Source organism: Mobula birostris, chromosome 28 (genome assembly GCF_030028105.1).
Source record: "Mobula birostris isolate sMobBir1 chromosome 28, sMobBir1.hap1, whole genome shotgun sequence".
Lineage (NCBI taxonomy): Eukaryota > Metazoa > Chordata > Chondrichthyes > Myliobatiformes > Myliobatidae > Mobula > Mobula birostris.
The window spans coordinates 5,603,186-5,625,600 of NC_092397.1; the positions used below are offsets into that span (position 1 = coordinate 5,603,186).

Consider the following 22,415-nt stretch of genomic DNA (forward strand, 5'->3'; position numbering starts at 1 on the left):
ATGAGTCTGTTTGGCCCATCAAGTCAGCGCCACCATTTCATTACTGCTGACCCATTTTCCCCTCTCAGCCCCAGTCTCCTGTCTTCTTCCTGTATCCCTTCATGCCTTGACCAATCAAGAATTTAGCAACCTCTGCCTTAAATATACATTTTAAGACTTGGCCTCCACAGCTGCTCATGGAAAAGAATTCCAGATTCAGCACTCTCTGGTTAAAGAAATTCCTCACCTTCATTCTAAAAGGACACCCTCTATTCTGAGTGTGTCCTCTCATCTTAAGACTCTCCCACCATAGGAAACATCCTCTCCACATCCACTCAATCAAAGCCTTTTGTGGTGGTTTTTCTTGTACGTTACTGCAAAGGCTAACAAAATGGCTTCTTTGTTATAATAAAAATGGCTTTTCTGTAATAACAACTGTGATGTAAGGAGTTCTCTCTCTCTCTGCTTGTTTGGGTTATGTTATTGATGAGAGGGAACAAACCGATTGGGATAGATGTTATTCTTTCTTGTGTGTCTGTAAGCTATTGTTTTTCGCAGGCTTTGGGGGAAGAGGGCGCTATGCTGTAAGCTAGGTGGCAGAACGGACCCTAGGCAGGAGTCCGAGGCCCAGGGTCTTCAGCGGAGAGAGGAGATGAAGACAGACTCATGTGGAGTGTCTGGTCAACCACCGTGGTTGGTCCCAGGCAGCGGGTCGAGGAGGTTGAAGGGGATCGAATGGTGGAAAGACAACTCCGTTAATTGAGCACCAACTGTGTGCACACAAAGTGCTTGAACTTTGAAAGTTTGGTGCCTTTCACTTTCCTTTCATATTTTATCTCTATTAATTATAGTTCCAGTAAGATCTATAAAGTGTAATCATTTAATCACATCTGGTGTATTGTCTGTTATTTTGGCAAGGTGGGGTACATCACACAGCATCCACACAAACTTGATTACTTAGTCTGGCGGGGCTGAAGCCAGCCTGAGGCTTACCAAGGGGCTACAGAGGTCACCCCCCCCCCCCCCCCATTCTTCTGAATTCTAGTGAATACAGACCCAGAGCCATCAAGTCATTCAACTCTGGAATAATCATGAACCTCCTACGAACTCTCTCCAGTTTCAGCACGTTCTACGGTGCCCAAAGATGCACGTGAACATCGGGTTTGCCTTCCTCAGACTCAACCTGCAAATTAACCTTAAGGAAACCTGCACAAGTCCCTTTGCACCTCAACGTTTTGTATATTTAGAAAATAGTCAACACTTTCATTTCTTCTACCCAAGTAGAAGCACTGTATTCCATCTGCCATTTCTTTGCCTATTCTCCCAACCCAAGTCCTTCTGTACCCTAATTCCTCAAAACTACCTTTCTTCATATTGTCTGCAAACTTTGCAACAAAGCCATCAACCAAACCATTGACAAGTAGCATAATAAAAAGAATCAGTCCCAAGAGACTCCTGTTGAGCATCATCAGCCAAAGGCTCCCTTTATTTCTAATCTTTGCCTCCTGCCAATCAGCCATTGCTTTATCCATGTAAACACGAGGAATTCTGCAGATGCTGGAAATTTCAAGCAACACAGCAGGCCAGGCAGCATCTCTAGGAAGAGACCCTGACGAAGGGTCTCGGCCCGCAACGTCAACTGTACCTCTTCCTAGAGATGCTGCCTGGCCTGCTGCGTTCACCAGCAACTTTGATGTGTGTTGCTTTATCCATGCTAGAATCTTTCCTGTAATACCACAGGCTCCTAGATTGTCAAAAGCCTTCTGAAAATGCAAGTACACAACATCAACCAATTCTCCTTTGTCTATCCTGCTTGTTATTTCTTCAAAGAATTCCAACAAATTTGTCAGGCAAGATTTTCTCTTGAGGAAGCTATGCTGACTACATCCTATTTAATTATGTGCCTTCCAGTACCCCAAGACCTCATCCTTAATATTAACTCCAACATCTCCCCAACCACCAAGATCAGACTAACTGGCCTATTCTCTCTCCCTTGAAGAGTGGAGTGGCATTAGCAATTTTCAGGTCTTCCAGATTCCTGTGATTCTTGAAAGATCATTACTAATGCCTCCACAATCTCCTCAGCCACCTCTTTCAGAACCCTGGGGTGTAGTCCATCTGGTCCAGGTGACCTCTCTACCTTCAGACCTTCCAGTTTCCTGAGAACCTTCTCTCTAGTTTACGGTAACTTTGCACACTTCACGACTCCTGGAACTTGCGCATTACTGCTAGTACCTTCCAGTGAAGACTGGTGCAAAATACGTATTCAGCTTGCCTGCCATCTATTTCCTTGTCCCCCATTACTACCTCTCCAGTACTGTTGCTCAGCGGTCTGATATCCACACTCAGCCCCTCTTTTACACTTCAACGAGGTGTACCAATGACCCTAACAGAGGGGCCACTGAAAGTCAGTGATAATAAACCTGATTCTGGAAATTTCTAAGAGCCGGCTGTGCTTGCAAACCTTCACCCCAACCTTTGTGATCGGCGTATTGAGCTCAGAAATCAAAAGAACAGAGACACAAAATACTGACGGTAATTTTATTTAGATGTTAATGGTGCTATTTCCAAATTAGTAGGTCAGGGGTTCATTTTCCAATCTATCAACATTTCACAAGACACTGATTGATGCCCTCCTTTGAACTGGCAGGCAGCCCCTTTCCATAGCCCCCCCTCCCCACAAGCAATGAAAATTTGATCACAGTATACATGCAGAATGATTACAATGTTTGAACACCGACTGTCAAATCTTGTTAAAATATTAGGAACGCTTACAAAACATCAATTACACATTGATCTGCATTAGGAGTTCTAACGAGAGTTGCAGACACTCAGAATTGTTAAACGTTGATTACAAGGATCTAAAAAATCATCCAGCAACCCCTCCCCCCACCCCCAACTAACCGAAGGTTGCCCGATGTCAACAGAAATCCCGATTACTGCCCGAGCAACAACCCACCATCTTAGAAGAATGGTCTGGGGACAGCATTAGGACATCCAAGGTTTTTTTCCCCCCAATAAATTCAACGCACACTGATCACCCTCCCGCCCTTTTGTCGCAATTTGTTCCGCATTGTTCCAGGCCTGGACACACTAAGGAATTTGGCAGCAAATTTCCACCCACAGAAGGTCCCACTGCACTGGTACAGGCGTTCTTTAAATAACTGGTCCCAATCACAAATAGGAGGGTTAAGCAAGCAGATAGGAAGTCAAAGACATGTATACAAACTGAAGGTATTTAGTAGGCCCAAAAAAAAACAGGACAAGACTCTAATGACATTTAACAGTTTGCTGCATGGGCATTACAACTTTACGAGACTCCACAGACATCACGCTAGGTCCCAACTTTTCGGCCCATGTGTTAACATCTATAATCTCATCCATGTCTCCAAACTGCCAATCATGTTTAATGCCTGCAAATCAAACAGACAAGTTCAGTCAGGTCAAAACTTGAGAGAGCGCACACATATACGCACAAGGCCACACTGAAGCTGGAGGTGCAGGACCTCATATTCCAGCCTGGCAGCATCGATTTCTCTAACTTCCCTTCTCCCTGTCTATCCCTTTCCATTCCCCACACTGACTCCCCTCATTCCTCTTCACCTCCTCTTTTTCCCATGCTTCATTCTCCTCTCCCATCATATTCTTCTTCCACCCATCACCTCCCTTTCATGTGGACTCAAGGTTATACTTCAGCCCTCCCCTGCCTTCCTATTCTGACACCTGCCTTTCCAGTCTTGATGACGGGTCTCGGCCCAAAACTTGGAAACTTTTATTCCCCTCCACAGATGCTGCCTGACCTGCTGAGCTCAGGTGAGGCCAAATTTGGAGAATTGTGGTCACCCACCTACAGGAAAGATGTAAATAGAGTGCAGAGGAAAGAAACTTACGAGGATGTTGCTGTGACTTTATGAATTGGGACTGGACTGCCTGGAGCGTAGGAGAGTGAGGGAGATGTGACAGAGGCACTGAACGCTATGAGGGGTAAATGCAAGCAGGCTTTTTCCACAGAGGTTGGAAGAGACTAGAACTAGAGGTGAAAGGTGAAACTTCCCTCAGAGGGTGGTGCGAGCACTTCCAAAGGAATGCGGGTTCATATAGCGGAGGTCTGCGTAACTACATGGATGGGAATGGCATGGAAGGCCATAGTCCAGTTGTAGATCGACGGGCTGAAGGGTCTGTCTGTGTTGTAGTGCGCTCAATACTTCCTACCAAGATTGATCAGTAGTTTACTAAAGCAGCCAACTTCTGACTTCCGAGCAGATGTTTCCTCAGCTATGCCATAGTGCTCTGACCCCACGCAGGCATCTGTAACCCAACATCTTGCCCGAGAGCTGTCCCCACCCCTGATGCTCACCACAGCTCAAGTCTACTCTGCCTATTTGCTGTTGGATGCCTCGTGGCACCTCAGACAGCCACCTTACTGTTTCTCTCACATTTTGTCTCTTTTTCCCCAAAATGAGACCCAGTTTCTGGCTCGACGCTCAACTCAGCACGGATGGAAAGTATGCAAGGAGCCAGCGGATTCAAACCCAGAACGATTCACTTCAAAGTCTGGTGCAGAAGTCACTACCACCACTGGCCGGTCATTTTGCCTATTAGTACCTGCATTTACAAGCCAAGCTCACACACTGAAGCCACGCGAGGGCTGAAGCTAATTTAAAGGCTCTGCCCCTCCCCAGTGTCTGATGGACGATGCCTGGAGACAGGAAGCCCCAGAGGACTAAGGTTGGAGGACTATCCGTGTGTATACTGGGAGGGAAGGGGGGGGGTGGAGAAACAGTGTGTGTCCCATGTTTATTTCCCTCCATAGATACTGCCTGACCTGCTGTGTTTAGAACAATGTGACAAGAGTACAGGAATTGTGATGAATTGATGCTAGTAAGGCCAAGTTTGGAGAATTGTGGTCACCTACCTACAGGAAAGGAAGAAAAAGATCAAGAGTGCAAAAAAAAACTTACAAGGACGTTGCCAGGACTTGAGGATCTGGATTAGGGTTTTATTCTCCGGAGCAGAGGACAGCGAGGGGAGATTTGATAGGGGTATACAAAACTATGAGGGGTATATAGAGGGGCTAAGTGCAAGCAGACTTGGTGCATAGGTGATGTTAGCGCTGTATGGTGACTTGTGGGCTGCCCCCAGCTCATCCTGACAGCAGCACTGGTCGTTGACACATTCCACCATATGTTTCAGTAACCTCGTGATGCATCTTCTCGCTGGGCTCCCTGCTGGACTGCCCAGATCAGAGATAGTTATTTTTATGTATCGCACTCAACTGCTATCACTACGACGATAAACCTGATTGCGACAGTCGGCCGTGAGGTTAACCCACCGTCGCAAACTGCCCCTTGTACAGATGGGGTGGTGGGGAAATGGGAATGCCCTGAGCGAACAAGATGGGGCAGAAGAAATATCACCTTACCCACAAACTTCTTCTTCAGCGCATCTTTGCTGCTGGCATACAGCATCTTATCCTTGACGGGCGCACCCTCTGGATTCCTGATGGGATAAAATAGATAAAAACCATAGGAAATCAATCAGGGATTACTAAGGAGCTGTGGAATTAGGTGGATACATCAAATATTAATTCAGGCAAGAAGCAGTCTTCAGTTCTTAATGCAAATCACAACCAGTAATTAGTTTGAAGTTAAAAGAACACATTTGCAAATAAACGATAGTATCTGTACAGCACTGGCTGGTCCACAGCATGGGGCTGTCTGGCAAGAGACACAATTTACAAAGTGGTGACCATGAGGCAATTTCATGCATAAGCCAGATGTTACACGTTAATTGGACTGCATCAGACCAGGAAAATAAACAATGAGCTTAAATCTTTTGCACCTTGTAAACCACCTTGCAAACCAGACTGATATTACCAAATATCTGATCTATCAATAGCTGGGAGTCAGCTCCCACAATACTAATCTTGGGCATCTGGCTCTCTGTCCTCAGAAGTTTGTAGACCAGCTATGTGAATTACTTTGTCCCAGCAAAGGCGTTTGAACATTCAAAGGTGGTTGCCGCAGTAAGAAAAACTGTCAGCCTTAAACACCGGAAGGAACAATGTCATTGTAACTATCGACCTGCCTTGTTGGTACCTTTGATCTTACTCATATGAACATTTATTAATTGACATAAGAGCGTGGAATAGACCCTTCCTGAGACGCGCCACCCAGCAATCCCCCAATTTAACCCTAGCCTAATCACAGAACAATTTACAATGACCAATTAACCCACCAACTGGTATGTCTTTAGACTGAGGGTGGAAACCAGAAGCACCCAGAGGAAACCCACACAATCATGGGGAGAACGTGCAAACTTCTTTCAGGCAACAACGGGAATAGAACCTGGGTTACCTGTGCTATGAAGTGTTGTGCTAACCACTACGCTGCCATGACTGATGCCCCAGTGCGACAGACTTTGTGTTTGAGAGACTCGGCTGAGAGGGTCTCCAGAAGGATGGCTGCTTCTCACGATGAATTGACTTCTACATCACCAGTTTCAGTGTCTTGCTGGTGACAGATAAGACCTTCCCTTCAACTATGCAGCACACCCCAAAGGCTTATTCCACAATTCGGTTGGAGAACCGGATAACATCTGCTCAGAGACAAAGTTAGAACCAAATTCAAACACACACTCTTCCATATTCCAGTACTGGACAAGGCAACTGAAGGGGCAATTCTTTGAGGATATGACAAAGCACGTTGATGAAGGCAGAGTGGTAGATATGGATTTTAGTGAGGCATTTGACCATTTCCTATAGTAGGCTCTTTCTGGAAGTCGAAGTTAGGAGGCATAGGAAGCAGGGAAACTTTGGATGCGTGATTCGGAGCCAGTTTGCCCACAGAAAACAGAGGGCATTTGTAGATAGGGCACACTCTGCCGGGACGTCAGGGACCAGCAATGTTCCGTGCAGATCTGTCCTGGGATCCTTGTCTTTGTCATTTTTTACAAATGACCCCAATGACGAAGGGGAAGAGTGGGTTAATAAATTTGTAAGCGATACAAAGTTATGGGCAATGATTGCCGAAGGGTGTGTAAGGTTACAACAAGATATTGACAGGATGCAGAGCTGGGCTGAGAAGTGGCAGGCTGAGTTCAACCCAGAGAAAAATGTGGAGGAACGAGGGCTCCACATCCACTGATCCTTCGAAGTTGAGGGACTGTTTCCACCAACAATATTCGCCCCTGCCCAGAGGAAGTGCCCTGGTGAAGCTGCTTGCATGAGGCACATTATCCTCATTCTACCTTAATGAACCTTCCCCCGCCCCCCCCCAAAAAAACCATTCCAAGAATGCCAGTGGAATTGAAAACGGGGCATCCTGAAGGCGATGTGAACTGACAGGGATCTTCAGCTAGCCCAACTCTCCCTGCAAGAAGCCAGCGGACAAGTGAAGTTCAAAGAGCCAGGCAACAATCGCAGCTGTAATGGTGAAGACCTGAGGGTCAGCGTAGCCCCGTCCCTGACCAAGGGCAGCTAGAGTCCCGACGGTTGCTTGAACCAACCCAGTTCACCAAACACAGAGAATAAGATTGAAAAAGTACAGAAAAAATTAATAGCATGTTTGCCATGAGTCGAGGACCCGAATTATAGGATATGATTGAATAGGTTAGGACATTATTCCCTGGAGCACAGGAGAAGAGGCATACAAAATTATGTGGGGTATAGACAGGGTAAATGCAAACAGGCCTTTTCCACCGTGGTTGGGTGAGAGAAAAACTAGAGGGCATAGATTAAAGGTGAAATGTTTGAGGGGAACATAGGGGCAACCTCTTCACTCAGAGGGTGGAACGAGCAGTCAGTGGAAGTGCAGGTTTGATTTCAACATCTGACAAGTTTGCATAGGTACATGGATGGGAGGGGTATGGAGTGCTGTGGTCTGGGTGTGGGTCAATGGCTCCAGGCAGGTTAATAGTTCAGCATGGATTAAATGGGCTGAAGGGCCAGTTTCTGTGCTGTAGTACTCTCCCGACTATGAAGCATGCTCATGCAAACGACTCCAACGAGAAGGACCAACTCCACTCAAGACAAATAAAAACAGCCTGCCAGATGCACACCAAGCAGCACTTTCAGTGCACAGGGCTTGCAGTTAGTCTTCAAGGGTCTGTCCACAACGCACGACAAACACACAACCTGCATGCAGAAAACGCAACCCCTGCCAGTTCCTGAAGGCAAGCGCCACCCCAACTTGAAAAACGCAAGCTCTCTTCCTTCATCACTGGCCAAATGCCGCCCCCCCCCCCCCCCACTAATAACAATGGAGCTTGGAACTCCCCTCCTAACACTCCAACCTTTGTCCAGACTGCACACAGAGAAAATCTCAGATTGGCAGAATCCCTTCTCATTACATTATGAATCTAAGTATAAAAGCTATACTTGGGAGAACTGAAAGGTTCTGGGCCCCTTATGTGCTGGCGCTGGAAAGGATCCAGAGTGTATTTCCTGAGAATGAAGCCAGGAATGAAAGGGTTAACATATGAGAAGCACTGAATGGCCCTGCCCCTGGAGTTTTGCTAGAGTTTAGAAGATTGGAGGAAGGAATCCTCGTTGAATAGAGAGGATGTTTTGAATAGCAGGGGAGTTTAGGACCAGACAGCACTGCCCCAGAATAGAGGGATGTCCCTTTAGAACAGAGATGAGGAGGAATTTCTTTAGCCAGAGGGTGGCGAATCTGTGGAATTCATTGCAACAGACAGCTGTGGAGGCCTAGTCATTGGGGATATTTAAACTGGAGATTGGTAGCTTCTTGATTAGTGAGGGCAGTTTGGGGAGATGGCAGGAGAATGGGATTGAGAGGGATAATAAATCAGCCACAATGGAATGGTGGAGTATATTTGATGGGCCAAATAGCCCGGTTCTGTTCCTATATCTTATTCGGTGCTATAGAGCTGTTTCTGTGCAACAGACAATCAGTGCCTAATCTACTAGGTACACCCGCTTGTTAATGCAAATATCTAATCAGCCAATCATGTGGCAGCCACTCAGTGCGTTAAAGCATGCAGACATGGTCAAGAGGTTCAGCTGTAGTTCAGACCAAACATCAGAAACGGGCAAGAAAAGTAACCTGAGTTTTTGTCTGAGGAATGATGGTTGGCGCCAGACAGGGTGGTTTGAGTATCTCAGATGCTGCTGATGTCCTGGGATTTTCATGCACAACGAATTCTAGGTACAAAGAATGGTGCGAGAAACAAAAAATGGATTCTGTGGGGGGTGGGGGCACACCTCGGTAATGAGAGAGGTCAGAGAATAGCCAGACAGGAAGGCAACAATAACTCAAGTAACCATGTGTCACTACAGTGGCGTGCAGAACAGCAACTCCGAATGCCAACATGTCGAACCTCGACGACCACACCACGTCCCACGCCTCTACACAATACCTAAGGTGGCCAGTGACCGAGATTCTCATCCTGTGACCAAGATGTTAAAGAAAAAATCCCCACTAGAGGAACAGGTCGAGCAGCATCTGGAGGGGAAAGGAAAGAAACGTCAATTCCACCTGCCCCCCCCCCCTTAAAGTTAACTGCACAAGCTAATTTCCTCCAGAAGATTAAATGTCCCTCCAGATCTCAGTAGGTGTAGTTCCTAGCATCTCCAATGATACCCTCCAACCTTCAGGGCCCTGAGTCAGCAAGAGATAATCTCACTCACCACACCAAGCTGATACCACATCAGCATTTTTCATTTGCACTCCCCGTATCTTTTGCACATTGGCTGTTTGTCAACCTTTATGTATGATTTTTCATAGATTCTGTTGTACTTCTCTACTTTTCCTGTTCTGACTGCAAGAAATCTCAGGATGTACGGTGGATTGGGACAACTCTGAAGAACAAAACAACCCTGACTGCTCAAACAAAAAACGGTCACGGAAACAGCAATGAAGAATGCTTCTATGCAGAGATGGAGGATCTGCATTGCTGTCCTAAATGCCAGCGGCTTAACAGGCTTAAGTTAAAGAATTACCACCAATCGAAAACAGCCAGGATTGCTCTAGTTCATCTGGGACCCTATGCAACTTAATTGGGAACGGAGACTACTGCCGAACAGTTTCTAAATCAGCACCAATCATGTGCACTTGTGTGGCATCTGATGCTACACTGTGCTTAGGGTGACTAGTTTTTAAAATAACATCAGTGGCACGTTCCTGTGTTATGTTATCCATTTGGGAGAATGGACGCCAATTCAAGTGATCTGTAATAATTTTTTTTTAATTTCAGACCCTTGCTGAAATGCCACAAATAGATTTGACACTAGCCAATAAGATGTTCGCAGTTATTTATTGTTCAATAAAAAGAACACTAGATGAATTCCTCTTGTCGATAACTACTAGCAACTAATAAAAAGCTTAATAGTTTCTACGTTCTCCCTGTGACCGTGTAGGTTTCCTCCGGGTGCTCGTTTCCACCCACAGTCCAAAGACGTACCGGTTGATAGGCTAACTGGTCATTGTAAATGCAAATTGGGCCTATTCCGTGCCGTATCTCGATAAATAAAATTATTACTCCATTAAATGGCAGTTTGTCTTTTTATTAAACTATTTCCATGAAATTTTGGGTAGTTGGGGCTTACTGAGCCAAAATGTACTGGTGCTGATGTGTCCTAATTAACCAGAATCCACTGTACACAATAGCGTATACGTACATCGTTTATGCTTGCTCCCCACCCGCCATACATTCTGTTATCAGGTTTTTGGCTGCAAGAAACCCCAAGATGGTAAATGGTAACTTACACATTAAGTTTAAACTATAGATGTCATGTGACACAGCAATGCAGATGGACCCAAGACCACAGTGAGGCAGATTTTGGGGGTGGGGGGGTTAAGAAGAGACGAGCACTTGCATTTGTAACTTCACAGAACTCTGGTTAAGCTACGTCTGGAGTTCCAGCTGCCGCCCCCCCCCCCCCCCATACAAAGGATGTTGAGGCTTCAGAGAGGGTGCAGAAGAGGTTCACCATGATGTTGCCTGGATTAGAGAGCATGAGCTATCACGAGAGGCTGAGTAAACATGGGTTGTTATCTCTGGAGCATCGGAGGCTGGGGGAGATCTGATAGAGGTTTATAAGATTATAAGAGACACAGAGCAGACAGGAAGTATCTGTTTCCCCAGACAGAAATGTCTAATACCAGAGGGCATACATTGAAGGTGAGAGGCGGTCGGTTCAAAGGGGATGCGAGTGGCAAGGTCTTTCCCCCCACTCAGAGCAGTGGATGCCTGGAATGCACGGCCTGGTGTGGTGGTAGAGACAAACACATTACAGGCTTTTAAGAGACGTTCAGGTAGACACATGAACATGAGGAAGATGGAGGGACATGGATATTGTGTTAATTATCGGGTGTTTTTTTGTTGACTTTCGGCTAGTTTGGCACAACATTGTGGGCCAAAGGGCCTGCTTCTGTGCTGTACTCTTCTATGTAGAACAAAGCGCAGCCAGCCCAAAATGGGAAACAACAGGTTAACAAATAAATTTGTCTAAACACTACGGAATTCAGGGATTCAATGGAAAAAATGAGAAATGGGCTGGCCATTTACACACCCGACTTGCGTTCTCACGTAACGAGCAATAAATTAAAAACTTACCAATGAATTAAGACCAGCTCCTCCTTCTTGGACTCGTTTGTCTCGAAGGACACATCAAAGAGAGCATAACAGCAGCGATCCTTGGGAAGCATACTTATAAATTTGTGGAATGGGTCTTTTACTGAGCCTTCCACAACATCACCAACAAGAATCTCGTTCTGTTCATCTAGAACTACTAACTCCTCCGAATCATTCAACTTTAACAGGACCGCCTTCTTCCGCTTCATGCTCTCCTCTTTGGAGCACACCTTACGCACCTTCATGTGGTTGAAGCAGGTAACAACAGAGTCGCAGATTTTTACACCAGATGCCTGTGGGAAGATTTAAAAAAAAACGTGAACTGATTTTTGAGTTCACAGGTCTGGATAAACCTGCATATACGAACAATGTAGTACAGATATACAAAATTCATTGCCACTGATGTCTGCCGGTATATTTGGAGAAGAGATTACTAGGTTCTTGATCAGCAGGGTTATGGGGGAATGGGCAGCAGAACGAGATTCGGAGGGATAAGAAGTCAGTCAAGACAGAATGGCCAAGCAGACTCAGTAAGACTTGCTCCTACGTCGTACGGTCTGTACAGTCATGGTACCACTCACTGGAGTTAGAAGAATGAGAGCGGATCTCATTGAAACCTAATCCAATACTGAAGGGCCTGGATAGAGTGAACGTGGAGAGTGTGAGCCCAGAAACAGAGGATACGGCCTCAGGATAGAGGGACATCCCTTTAGAACAGAGATGAGGAGGAATTTCTTCAGCCAGTTGGCGAATCTGTGGAATTCATTGCCAGATAGTTGTGGTGGTGGTGGGGGGGCAAGTCAGATGATGATGAGATCCTCAATAGTCAGGAATCAAAGGTTACAGAAAAAAGGGGCTGAGAGGGTTAAAAAATCAGCTGTGATGGAATGGCAAAGCAGACTCGATGGGCCGAATGGTGTTGCTGTGTGTTTTATTTAAATGCTGCATTGGATCCAGAGTAACAATCATTTTGTTCTCCTTTACGCTCGTGTACTGAAGAATGGTAATGAACAATCTTCAGTCAGTTCTGAAGGTGAAAATTCATGCAAGATTCATGATCAGACCAGAGGCTGTGCATTCTGGTTAGAATGAGTGGTGTCTGCATGCCCTCAGAAAACTGATCCTGGGACTGGAATCTGACCCAGTTACTTGTATTGCCTGCAGCATCCACTTCTCTTGTCCTGTTCAAATCAAGCAGTGTCTGCATTCAAGCACTGGCCTGCTCAACTAATGAAACAAAAATTTGGCAGGGAGAAGCTCTGAATAGAGCTGCAACTTTTCTTACAATCCAAAAACAAGGCATGAGGTTGAACACAGACTGCTTCTGTCTACTGTGCGAACACCAGGCAGTCCTTAATGACAAGTCCACCAAGGATGGGCTAAGTCAACTGGGGTTTCTCTCCTTGGAGTAGAGGAGGATGAGAGGTGACTTGATAAGACATAGATCAAGTGGGCAGCCAGAGACATTTCTCCCCCAGGACAGATACCAGGGGGCATAATTTTAAGTTGACTGAAGGACCCTAACCTATTCAACCTTTCTCTGTAACTCAGGTCACGTCTTGGAAACTGCCTTGTAAATCTTCTGTACTTTTTCAGTGTAATTGACATCTTTCCTGCAGTTAGGTGATCAGAACTGTACACGGTACTCCAAATTTGGCCTCACCGTCTCATAAACTTCAAAAGCCCAACTTTCACCATATTAACAATAAAACATGCATTTATACATTCTCCATTTCTCCAAACCTTTTAAAAGGGGAAATAAGAATCGAGCACAAGAGAGTTTGGATAAAAATAGCTGGAGTGACTGTACTGTAACCACACCTCATGTGACACAGCTCTCAAGATAGCCATATTAGGTCAAAAAATTTCCTCACTTCAAGGACGGATGTTCGATTTTAACTTGCTGAGAAAAAGTCAACTATTACTAATAACTGCTTCATTATTTGAAGACATTTTCAACACACATCAACTTGCCCAGCATTCCAAAGACATCTACAAGACACAAACCCAATCGGCCAGATTCAGTGACTAAACCCACTGCGCCTTCCCTCTGTCCACAAGAAAGAATTTCACTGTGGCCAATGCATTTAATTCCAGCCCCTATTCCAACATGTCATGTCTGCCACAATGAGGCCACTCATGTTTGGAGGACCAACATCTCATACTGATAGCATAAACACTGGTTTCTCCAACTTCTGGTAATTCTCTCCCCCACCCCCGCCTTTTTCCATTCCCCATTCTAGTTCCCCGCTCACCCCTTCTCTTCTCCTCACCTGCCCATCACCTCTCTCTAGTCCCCCCCCACTCCTTCCCTTTCTCTCTTGGTCCACGCTCCTATCAAATTCCTTCTTCTTCAGCTGTAAACTCTTCCATCTATCACCTCCCAGCTTCTCACTCAAATTCCTCCCCCACACCTCACCCAACTGGCTTCGCCCATCTGGCTAGTTTGAACTCCTTCCCATTCATCCCACCCTCTTATTCTGGCCCTTCCTTTCCGGTAATGATGAAGGGTCTGGACCCAGAGTCATCGACTCTAATCCCCTCTATAAACCGGCCAAGGCCAGTGGTCCTAGGTTCAAATCTGGATAGTTCCTTGCACACCTTACTTCCATGCTGAGTTGCACACTGAGTTAGCAACTCGGTCTCGTAAAAACAACTGCCGAAAGAGATGGCAAGATTGCCACCTGATGCACCACAAGCTGCGGGAGAAGAACAGGAACAAAATTCCCCTCTAACAGATGCTGCCTGACCTGCTGAGTTCCTCCAATGTGATTCCCCTGCTCCAATTCAATCTACAATCTAAACTCAGCACCCAAATCGTAAGAGACTCTCCGGATGCTGGAAATACAGAGCAACACACGTAAAGTGCCGGAGGAGCTCAGCAGATCAGGCAGCATTTCAGACCGAGACCTTTCATCAGGACTGAAAGGAAAGGGGAAAATATTAGAATAAGGTGGGGGGGGGGGGGGGAGGTCAAGCGAAGTGGGGGAGCAGCAGAGATTACAGAAGGAACCAATGAGAGAGAGTCTCAACTGATCTTCTGTCAAAGAGAAGATTTAAAACTTCTTCAGCATAGGCAAACCCCAAAGAGACTTTGCAGAAAATCATGAACACAAGAGATTCTGGAAATCCTCAGCGTTAAATATACCCAATGGACTCCACCCCAATCTGAGGCAACAAATTCCAGATTCACCACCCTATGGCTGAAGAAATTCCTTCTCATCTCTGTTCTAAAGGGACGTCCCTCAATTCTGAGATTGTGCCCGCTGGTCCTAAACTCCCCCCCGTTGTTGGAACACTACATCCTAAACCTTTCAATATTGCTAAGAAATTCAGCGGATGCTGGAAATGTAGGCTGGAACAGACAAAATGCTGGAGGAACTCAAGAGGTCAGGCAGCATCTATGCAAAAGAATAGCTGATGTTTCAGACTGAGACCCTTCATCAGGGTTTTCAATGAGATTCTCTCTCTCTCTCTGATTTGATTTGAGCACGTGAGCACAAACTGCACATTTTACAAAATGGAAGCATGGTTACAAATTCAGTCAGGAATCTTAAGTCCTGGTTAGCAAGACTGAGCCACTGTTGCCAAGACAGATGCGTGTCGTTAAGATCCAGGAAAGAAAAGAGAAATTGACAGAGTAAGTGACATTGGTAGTTAAGAGTAAAATTTCAGAAGAGAGGAATTTTATTTAGGAATAGAATTGCAAAATTGGAAAGGATTTAAGATTTTGAAGAAGTTGTGTAGCGTAGGGACTGTGGAAAACAAATTACATGAGTAATTCTCACTTGGGAAATGTTAAAGCTAGAAGTGAAAGGATTAACACCTGTCTCTGGGCCTTGTACTTGCTGGATCGAAGAATGGAGGTGGGGATTTCATTGAAGCCTATTGTAAAGTCCAGAGAGAGTGAATGTCGAGAGTATATTTCCAGAAGTGGGGGAGTCTAGGGCCAGGGGGCACAGCCTTAGAATACAAGAATGTTCCTTTAGAACAGAGATGAAGAGGAATTTCTTTAGCCAGGAGGGACCTGCATGTGTTGCCATACTCACTACGACTCGCTAACCCTACCTGTACATCTTTGGAATGTGGGAGGAAACCCACGTGGCCAAGGAGACAATGTACAAACTCCTTACAGGTGGGGGGGGGGGGGGGGGATTAAACTCCGATTACTGGTGCTGTTAAACCGACGGCACTTACAGCTATTACACCACCCTGGAATGGGAGTTTGTTGAACAGAAGTTACATGAGGAAGTTCGGCTCAGGAAATGCTTGCTCAAGTCTACATTTCTGAATTTTTTTTAAGCTAGTTTTTGACAATGTCTGGGGCACATGACAAGACCACAAACCCTACAAAGGATTGCAAGGAGTGGATCATCAGGGTCTCTCCACCAGCCATCTGGGATATCTATCACAGGAACACTTAGCATTGCCAAGGATGCTTCCCATCCACCCAACAATCCCTCTGGCCACCTACCACAAGGCAGGAGGTACCAGAGCATGAGGACAAGGACTGTTAGGATGGGAAACATCTTTATCTCCCCCCAGCCCCCACCCCCCCCAGGCCATGAAACTACTGAACTCCCTGCCATCACCCGGGTCTGATCACGTGAAACACCAGCACCGTTATACTGCTTACATTTTAAAACTGGTGTCATTAATGCACCTTATACTAGATGTCAATCTTCTGGAATATATGACTTTATACATTGTGTACCTCGGTTCAGAGGAACTTTGTTTCATTTGGCAGTATACATGCATATGGTTGAATGACAATAAACTCCAGTCATCCTCCAGATTTGCAACTGAACTAGACTCTCAGCGTAGAAAGCAAAGGGAGAAATGTGAAGCAGGTTCCAAGGTTTGGATGAGACCTGAATGGTGGCAAGCCAGCTTCAGAAGTAAAAATAAACATCCTTCCTGGACACCGCAGAACAGCCTGCTGCTGAACCAGTGCCAGCGACAAGCAACAGAAGTGGAACAAAGTGAATGGTGTTTCTGTGAGTTTAAGGAACTGCAAAATCTGATGAAACATCAGAGTACTGTGAAATATTTTTTTTAAAGATTGCAAGGATATCGTGTGCTTTGAAAAATACATCAGATTCCTTATGTATACGAAGGGATGTAAACGTGTGACTGTGAGTTTAAGATGTGTTGGAGATTATCATTATTTTCACCAACTATCTTAGAAGAGAATACTGCCTACTTAGGAATCGGATAGTAAACTTGGACAGGTGCATGCCCAGTTATGTAAACAAATTAACACTACACATTCCATCCCAAGCTCTTAAAGATTATTAATGGTAATTAATCTATAATGCCCCAATGTGACTTTATAAGTTGAAGCTTTAAAAGGCATCAGTCAGACTGCACTTGGGAGTATTGTGACCAGCTCTGGGCTGGCATTGGTGAGGGCCCAAAGGAGACTGATTCTGGGAATGAAAGGGTTAACCATAGGGGGAGTGTTTGATGGGGTTGGGGAGGGTGGGGATCTCATCAAAAAGACAATGGTACATTTAAAGCAGGAGATGATAGGTTCCAGGTTAGTCAGGGCATCAAAGGTTATGGGGTTTGAGAGGGACAATAAATCAGCCCTGATGCAATGGCAGAGCAGACTCCATGGGCATCTACCCCAGTTCTGATTCTATGCCCCTTCTACCTCCTGTGAGGTCTTTACCCAAAACCAGCACCATCCTTGGTCACTGACAACCTGCTCAGTCCTTCCATAATTCTGCATCTTGCTTCTTTGTTTTCACCCCTCCCCACATCCCCTCCACTTGTATCTTCTTGCCAGTAGCCATATGGAGGAACAGAGGGATCTCAGGGCCCAGGTCCATAGAACCCACAGTTGCCACACAAGTTGATAGGGTGGTTAAGGCGGTCTATGGTGTGTTGGCCTTCATTAGCCAGGGCACTGAATTCAAGGGACGCAGGGTAATGCTGAAGGTCTATACTGCAAAACCATTTAGACCACACTTTTAAGTATTGCCTTCATTTCTGGTCATCTCATTATAGGAAGGACGTGGAGGCTTTAGACAGGGTGCAGAGGAGACTTACCAGAACCCTGCCTGGATTAGAGAGCACGCCTTATAAGGAAACGGCGAGTGAGCCAGGGCTTTTCTCTTTGGAGCGAATGAGAATGAGGTGACCTGATAGGGGTGTACAACAGGCTCTGATAGTGGATAGCGAGACATGTTCCATATGGTTAATACCAGGGAGCATAATTTTAAGGTATGGAAATGTTAGGATCAAGTTGTTTTTTTTTAAAAAGAGAGAAGCAGGTACTTGGAATGCCCTGCCAGGGTCGGTGACAGATACATTAGACAAATAGTATTTAAGAAACTCTCATATAGGCACTTAAATGATGGGAAGGAACACAAGAGTGTAGTTTAAAAGGTCAGCTCATTATAGAAAGGATGTGAAAAGGAGAGTAGAGAGGAGACTGACAAGTGAGGAACAAAGCCCCTCTACTGTAATGCTCTAACCTACTTATTTCAAACCCCCAGGTGGAACACGTCCCAGTATTATCCCTTCCTCCTGTCCCAGTACCACCAATGGGCCCCACCATCATGACACTCTTGTCAGCCTGTCGGTCAACTCCTGGCTGACCCATCACTATACCAACTTTCATGATTGTGACCAACATTACCAAAGAATAAAAAGACTCGACCTGAAAAGTTTTATGTCACACATCATCTACTTTCATGCTTTTTGACGAAACTAACGTCGAATGAAGGGCCCTGGCCCAAAACGTCAACTCTTTCTTCCTCTCCATGGATGCTGCCTGACCTGCTGAGTTCCTCCAACATTTTGTGCGTGTTGCCCATTGAGTCTGCTCTGCCATTCCATCACAACTCATTCATTTTCCCTCTCAACCCTATTCTCTCCGTAACCTTTGAAGCCCTAATCAAGAATCTATTTACCTCCACTTTAAATATACCCAGAAACTTGGCCTCCACAGCCGAATATAGCAATGAATTCCACAGATGTAATACTGTCTAGCTAAAGAAAGTCCTCATCTCTTTTCCAAAGGTACAACCCTTGTATTCTGAGGCTGTGCCCTCTAGTCACAGGAAAGATACTCCATGCATCCACTCTAACTATGCCCCAGGGTGTGTAGTGACCATCAAACTAACTCCATTATAAGAGCATAACACAGCTGGGCCATTCAGCCCATCAAGTCTGCACTCCCATTCGATCACAGCTGATTCATTTTCCCCCTCAATCCCATTCTCCTGCCTTCTCCCCGTAACCTTTGACACCCTGACTAACCGAGAACCTATCAACCTCTGCTTCAAATATAGCCAATGACTTAAGTCTCCACAGCCATCTATGGCAATGATTTTCACAAATTCCTCTGGCTAAAGTGGGAGCTACACTTGGTATCACATTACAATTAATGGTACATTTCCTGAAGGGATTTTCAAAAATTCCACTGGTAAGACTCTGAAGTAATCCATTTCTCTATTTCCTCCTCCCTCCAAATTGCCCACAATATTTACATATTCATAGTTTTAATAATTAAAAGATTAACATATTCACCACACACTTAGGGAACAGGCTATTCTTAACCTGATATTATATGACACCATTGGATTGAATAGTTAATATTAATGATTGGTTTAATATTAGCTGCAAATGTTAACAACTGAATTTCAGACATACTCAAAAGAACAGTTCAAAACATGCCTGTTTTATAAGGAAAACAGCAAAGCTGGGGGCGTTACCTTAGCTTTGCGGTTAGCATAGCATTTTAGAGTCAGCAATCAGAATTTAATTCCTACTGTTTGTTAGGAGTTTGAAAAAGTTTGAAGTAAAATTATCAAAGCACATACATGACACCATATACTATCCCCATTCATTTTCTTGTGAGCATTTACAGAAAATATAAAGAAGCACTCAAGAAATTAATGAAAAAACTGACAGCCAAAGTGCAAAGACAACAAACTTTACAAATACAGAAAAAACACCTCTAGGTCACAAACTATAGAGCCCTGGGTCATGAAATTGGCTCAGTATTGAGGAAGTGAAGTTATCCCCTTCAGTTCAAGAGCCTGATAGTCGAGGGGCCATAACCGTTCCTGAACCTTGTCATGATGGTATGTACAGTCCTCCCCGTGACCCTTTGGGTTTCCTCTAACCAATGCAGTCTCACGGGTCAGTGAGCAGTGAACGTTATGTTGGCTCCGGAAGCACTTGTGGGCTGCCCCCAGTACAATCCCTAGACTACACTGATGCAAACGGCACAGTTTGGCGTGCATCAGACAAATAATCTTTCAAGTCAAGCGAAAGGGAATGGGGGAACCTTTCTGGGACCTTTAGATCCGGTACATTCTAGTAATTAGTAAAAACTGTTGTTAACAGAAAAAGTTTAAGACTTAAACATACAATTAATTTTTTTTTATAAACACAAAGCCCGCTTTGTACTTTTTGAAAGATTAAAGTGCGCATAGCGTCTACAGGAATTAATGGAGAACAAGGTCAATTAAATTGAACAGGCACAGAAAAGCCACAACTCAGGAATTAAAAATTGTGGGAAGGAGGGGAACTCAGGGAATAGCAAGTACTAAGAACTTCAGGTTTCTCCGATTGCATTATTTGAGGTTGTGAATCGTCACACTTTATTATTTGCGGAGGGTACAGCTGCTGGTGGGCAAGCGAATCAAACTGCGTCACAAATTTAAGGTTCCTTAGATTGGAATGCAAAAAAGAGAAATTCTTTTATTCAAGGAGGGAGACAGAAAACATGAATCTAGCCAGTTTCAAATTAGAAGTGGGCAGGAAACACTGGAGGAAATCAGCAGGCCAGGCAGAATCTATAGAAAAGATTAAACAGTCAACACTTCAGGCCAAGACCCTTCATCAGGACTGAATATTTATTTAAACAACCATCTTGACAAAAATAGCATTGCTGCTTTATGTATTACTTTGATTTCCAGCATCTGCAGATTCTCTCTTGATTGTGTTCGGGAAAGTAAGACCAAGTTATTAGTTTCTGGATATGGTAATTTTCTGACAGGGAAAGACAACAGGCAAGACCACATCTGTTGAACTCCCAATAGTGGTCGTCTTAGGTTAGGGAACTAATCCGGTGGTAGAAGGTTTACAAGGCTTTAACCAGGACAGGGTGAGCTTCACAACTGAAAGGGCGGGCAGGCTGGGCAACAGCCCAAATGGGAGAAAATATCAGTTAACATTTAAAAAAAAATTGTGAATGATCCTGCCAGGATGAATGGGGAAGCCAATTTCCTCATACAGTAGCAACTCACTGTTCAAAAATAAATAGGTGCCCATTTACAAAGTGAACCTAATGTATTCCCCCCCCTCCCCACTGTAGCTTATAAAAAAAATCTTTGGAAATGTTCCTCAGTGGACAACCAAGACAAATGCAGATTCATACTGAACAGGAAATTGTGTTTTTGAATTAAGGGGGCCATCCACTTTTCCCCTCAATAAATCTTTGAAACTTTGGAAATTTATGAAGTTCTTAAGACATAAGAGCAGATTTAGGCCATTTGGCCCAAAGAGGAGGAAAGGGGATGAGGCTAATTCAATTCATAAATCAGATGGCAAGAGGTTTGGGGTGGGACTAGTGGCCCGCAGTTTACACGTGGAAGAGTTAATGCTTCCAAAAAAAAAAAAAAATTAAATTGCTACGGCCTTAATCATACATTTAGCAAACAGCGTCATGAAAATTAACCGCCTTGGGCCCTCTGGCAAGCGACCAGCGGCTGCACCCTCCTCGAATCATGAGTTGCAAAACCTCAGGAAAAAATGCAATGCAAAGAAGAAGTCAGAAGATGGGGATATTTTTTTTTCGGGTCAGACCCCGGCAAAATGGAGCGCGGGCTTTTCTCTCTCTCTCTCTGCGAGATAATGGATCCCGGACAAAGGGGAAAATAGGCTCTCCTTTCGAAATAACGGGCTGGAGGTGAGGAAAGAAGGGTGGGGCCGTCGAACTCAAGCAGAGAAAAAAAATCGACTGAGGAAGGGAAAATTTAGAAATTGAGAGAGAGCATTTTTTTTTTAATTCTCGAGGCCGACCGACACAAAATCGGGGCGTGGGTGGGGAGCGTCGTGAAACAATCTCCCCACCCCCCCCCCGACTCAAGTGCCCGCGCGACCGGCGCCGGCTCGCGGACTCGGTTGTGCGCTTGCGCCGGAATCTGGGTGGGGGATGGGAGGCCGCTGGCGACCAATGCGCGCCATCGTGAGGTGGGGAAAAGAGAAGCGCGGCCCGCGCACCCGCGCGGGGTTTCCCTCCCTCGCCCCTGCGCTTCCCCCCCCCCCACCACCCCTCAAAAAAAAACACATCCGCGCCGGTTCTGGCGTCCCGTTATCCGCCCCGCGCAGCAGAACACCCGGCCTCGCGTCATGGGATCATTCCGCCGGCGGCAACGAAACCCTCAGAGCCCCGCCGACGCCATTTTACACAACGAGTTTCTTTCTTCCCCCCACCCCTCCGTCTTATTTTTACCTCAGAGACAGGAGTTTAAAAAAAAGGATAAATAGCGCCATATATACTCACCATGTTGTCAACTTCTCTGTGGGCGGGGGGGCTCGGGAAGATAAAGGGGAGAGAGAGAAAGAAAAAAGAAGAAGAATCCCTTCCGACCGTAGATAAAGCCGCCCGCTATAGCCCGCAGCTCCGCTCGGCAAGAGTCCTTCCGACGACAGGAAACTGCGCGCTTTCTTCGCACTGAGAAGACCGGGCGATAGTCAGTCCCCGCCCTTTCCCCCCCCGTCAGGCGAAAGAGGGAGGGCGGATGCGCGCGCATCAACCCACCCCCGGGGGGGCTTAGGTCTATAATCTCCGACGGAGAAGAATGCCCGCGTCCCCTAAT

General features: G+C 45.5%; 1 protein-coding gene across 1 annotated transcript; it reads right to left on the reverse strand.

Moving 5' to 3' along the window:
• Positions 1-2,506: 2,506 nt before the first annotated feature.
• On the reverse strand, positions 2,507-22,274 carry LOC140189353 (cofilin-2-like). The gene is made up of 4 exons (XM_072246097.1): positions 22,100-22,274; positions 11,557-11,867; positions 5,402-5,478; positions 2,507-3,392 (listed from the first exon to the last, which is right to left on the reverse strand). The coding sequence occupies exons 1-4, from the start codon at positions 22,100-22,102 to the stop codon at positions 3,250-3,252; spliced, it is 534 nt and encodes a 177-aa protein (XP_072102198.1). The 5' UTR covers positions 22,103-22,274; the 3' UTR covers positions 2,507-3,249.
• Between the last annotated feature and the right edge of the window lie 141 nt (positions 22,275-22,415).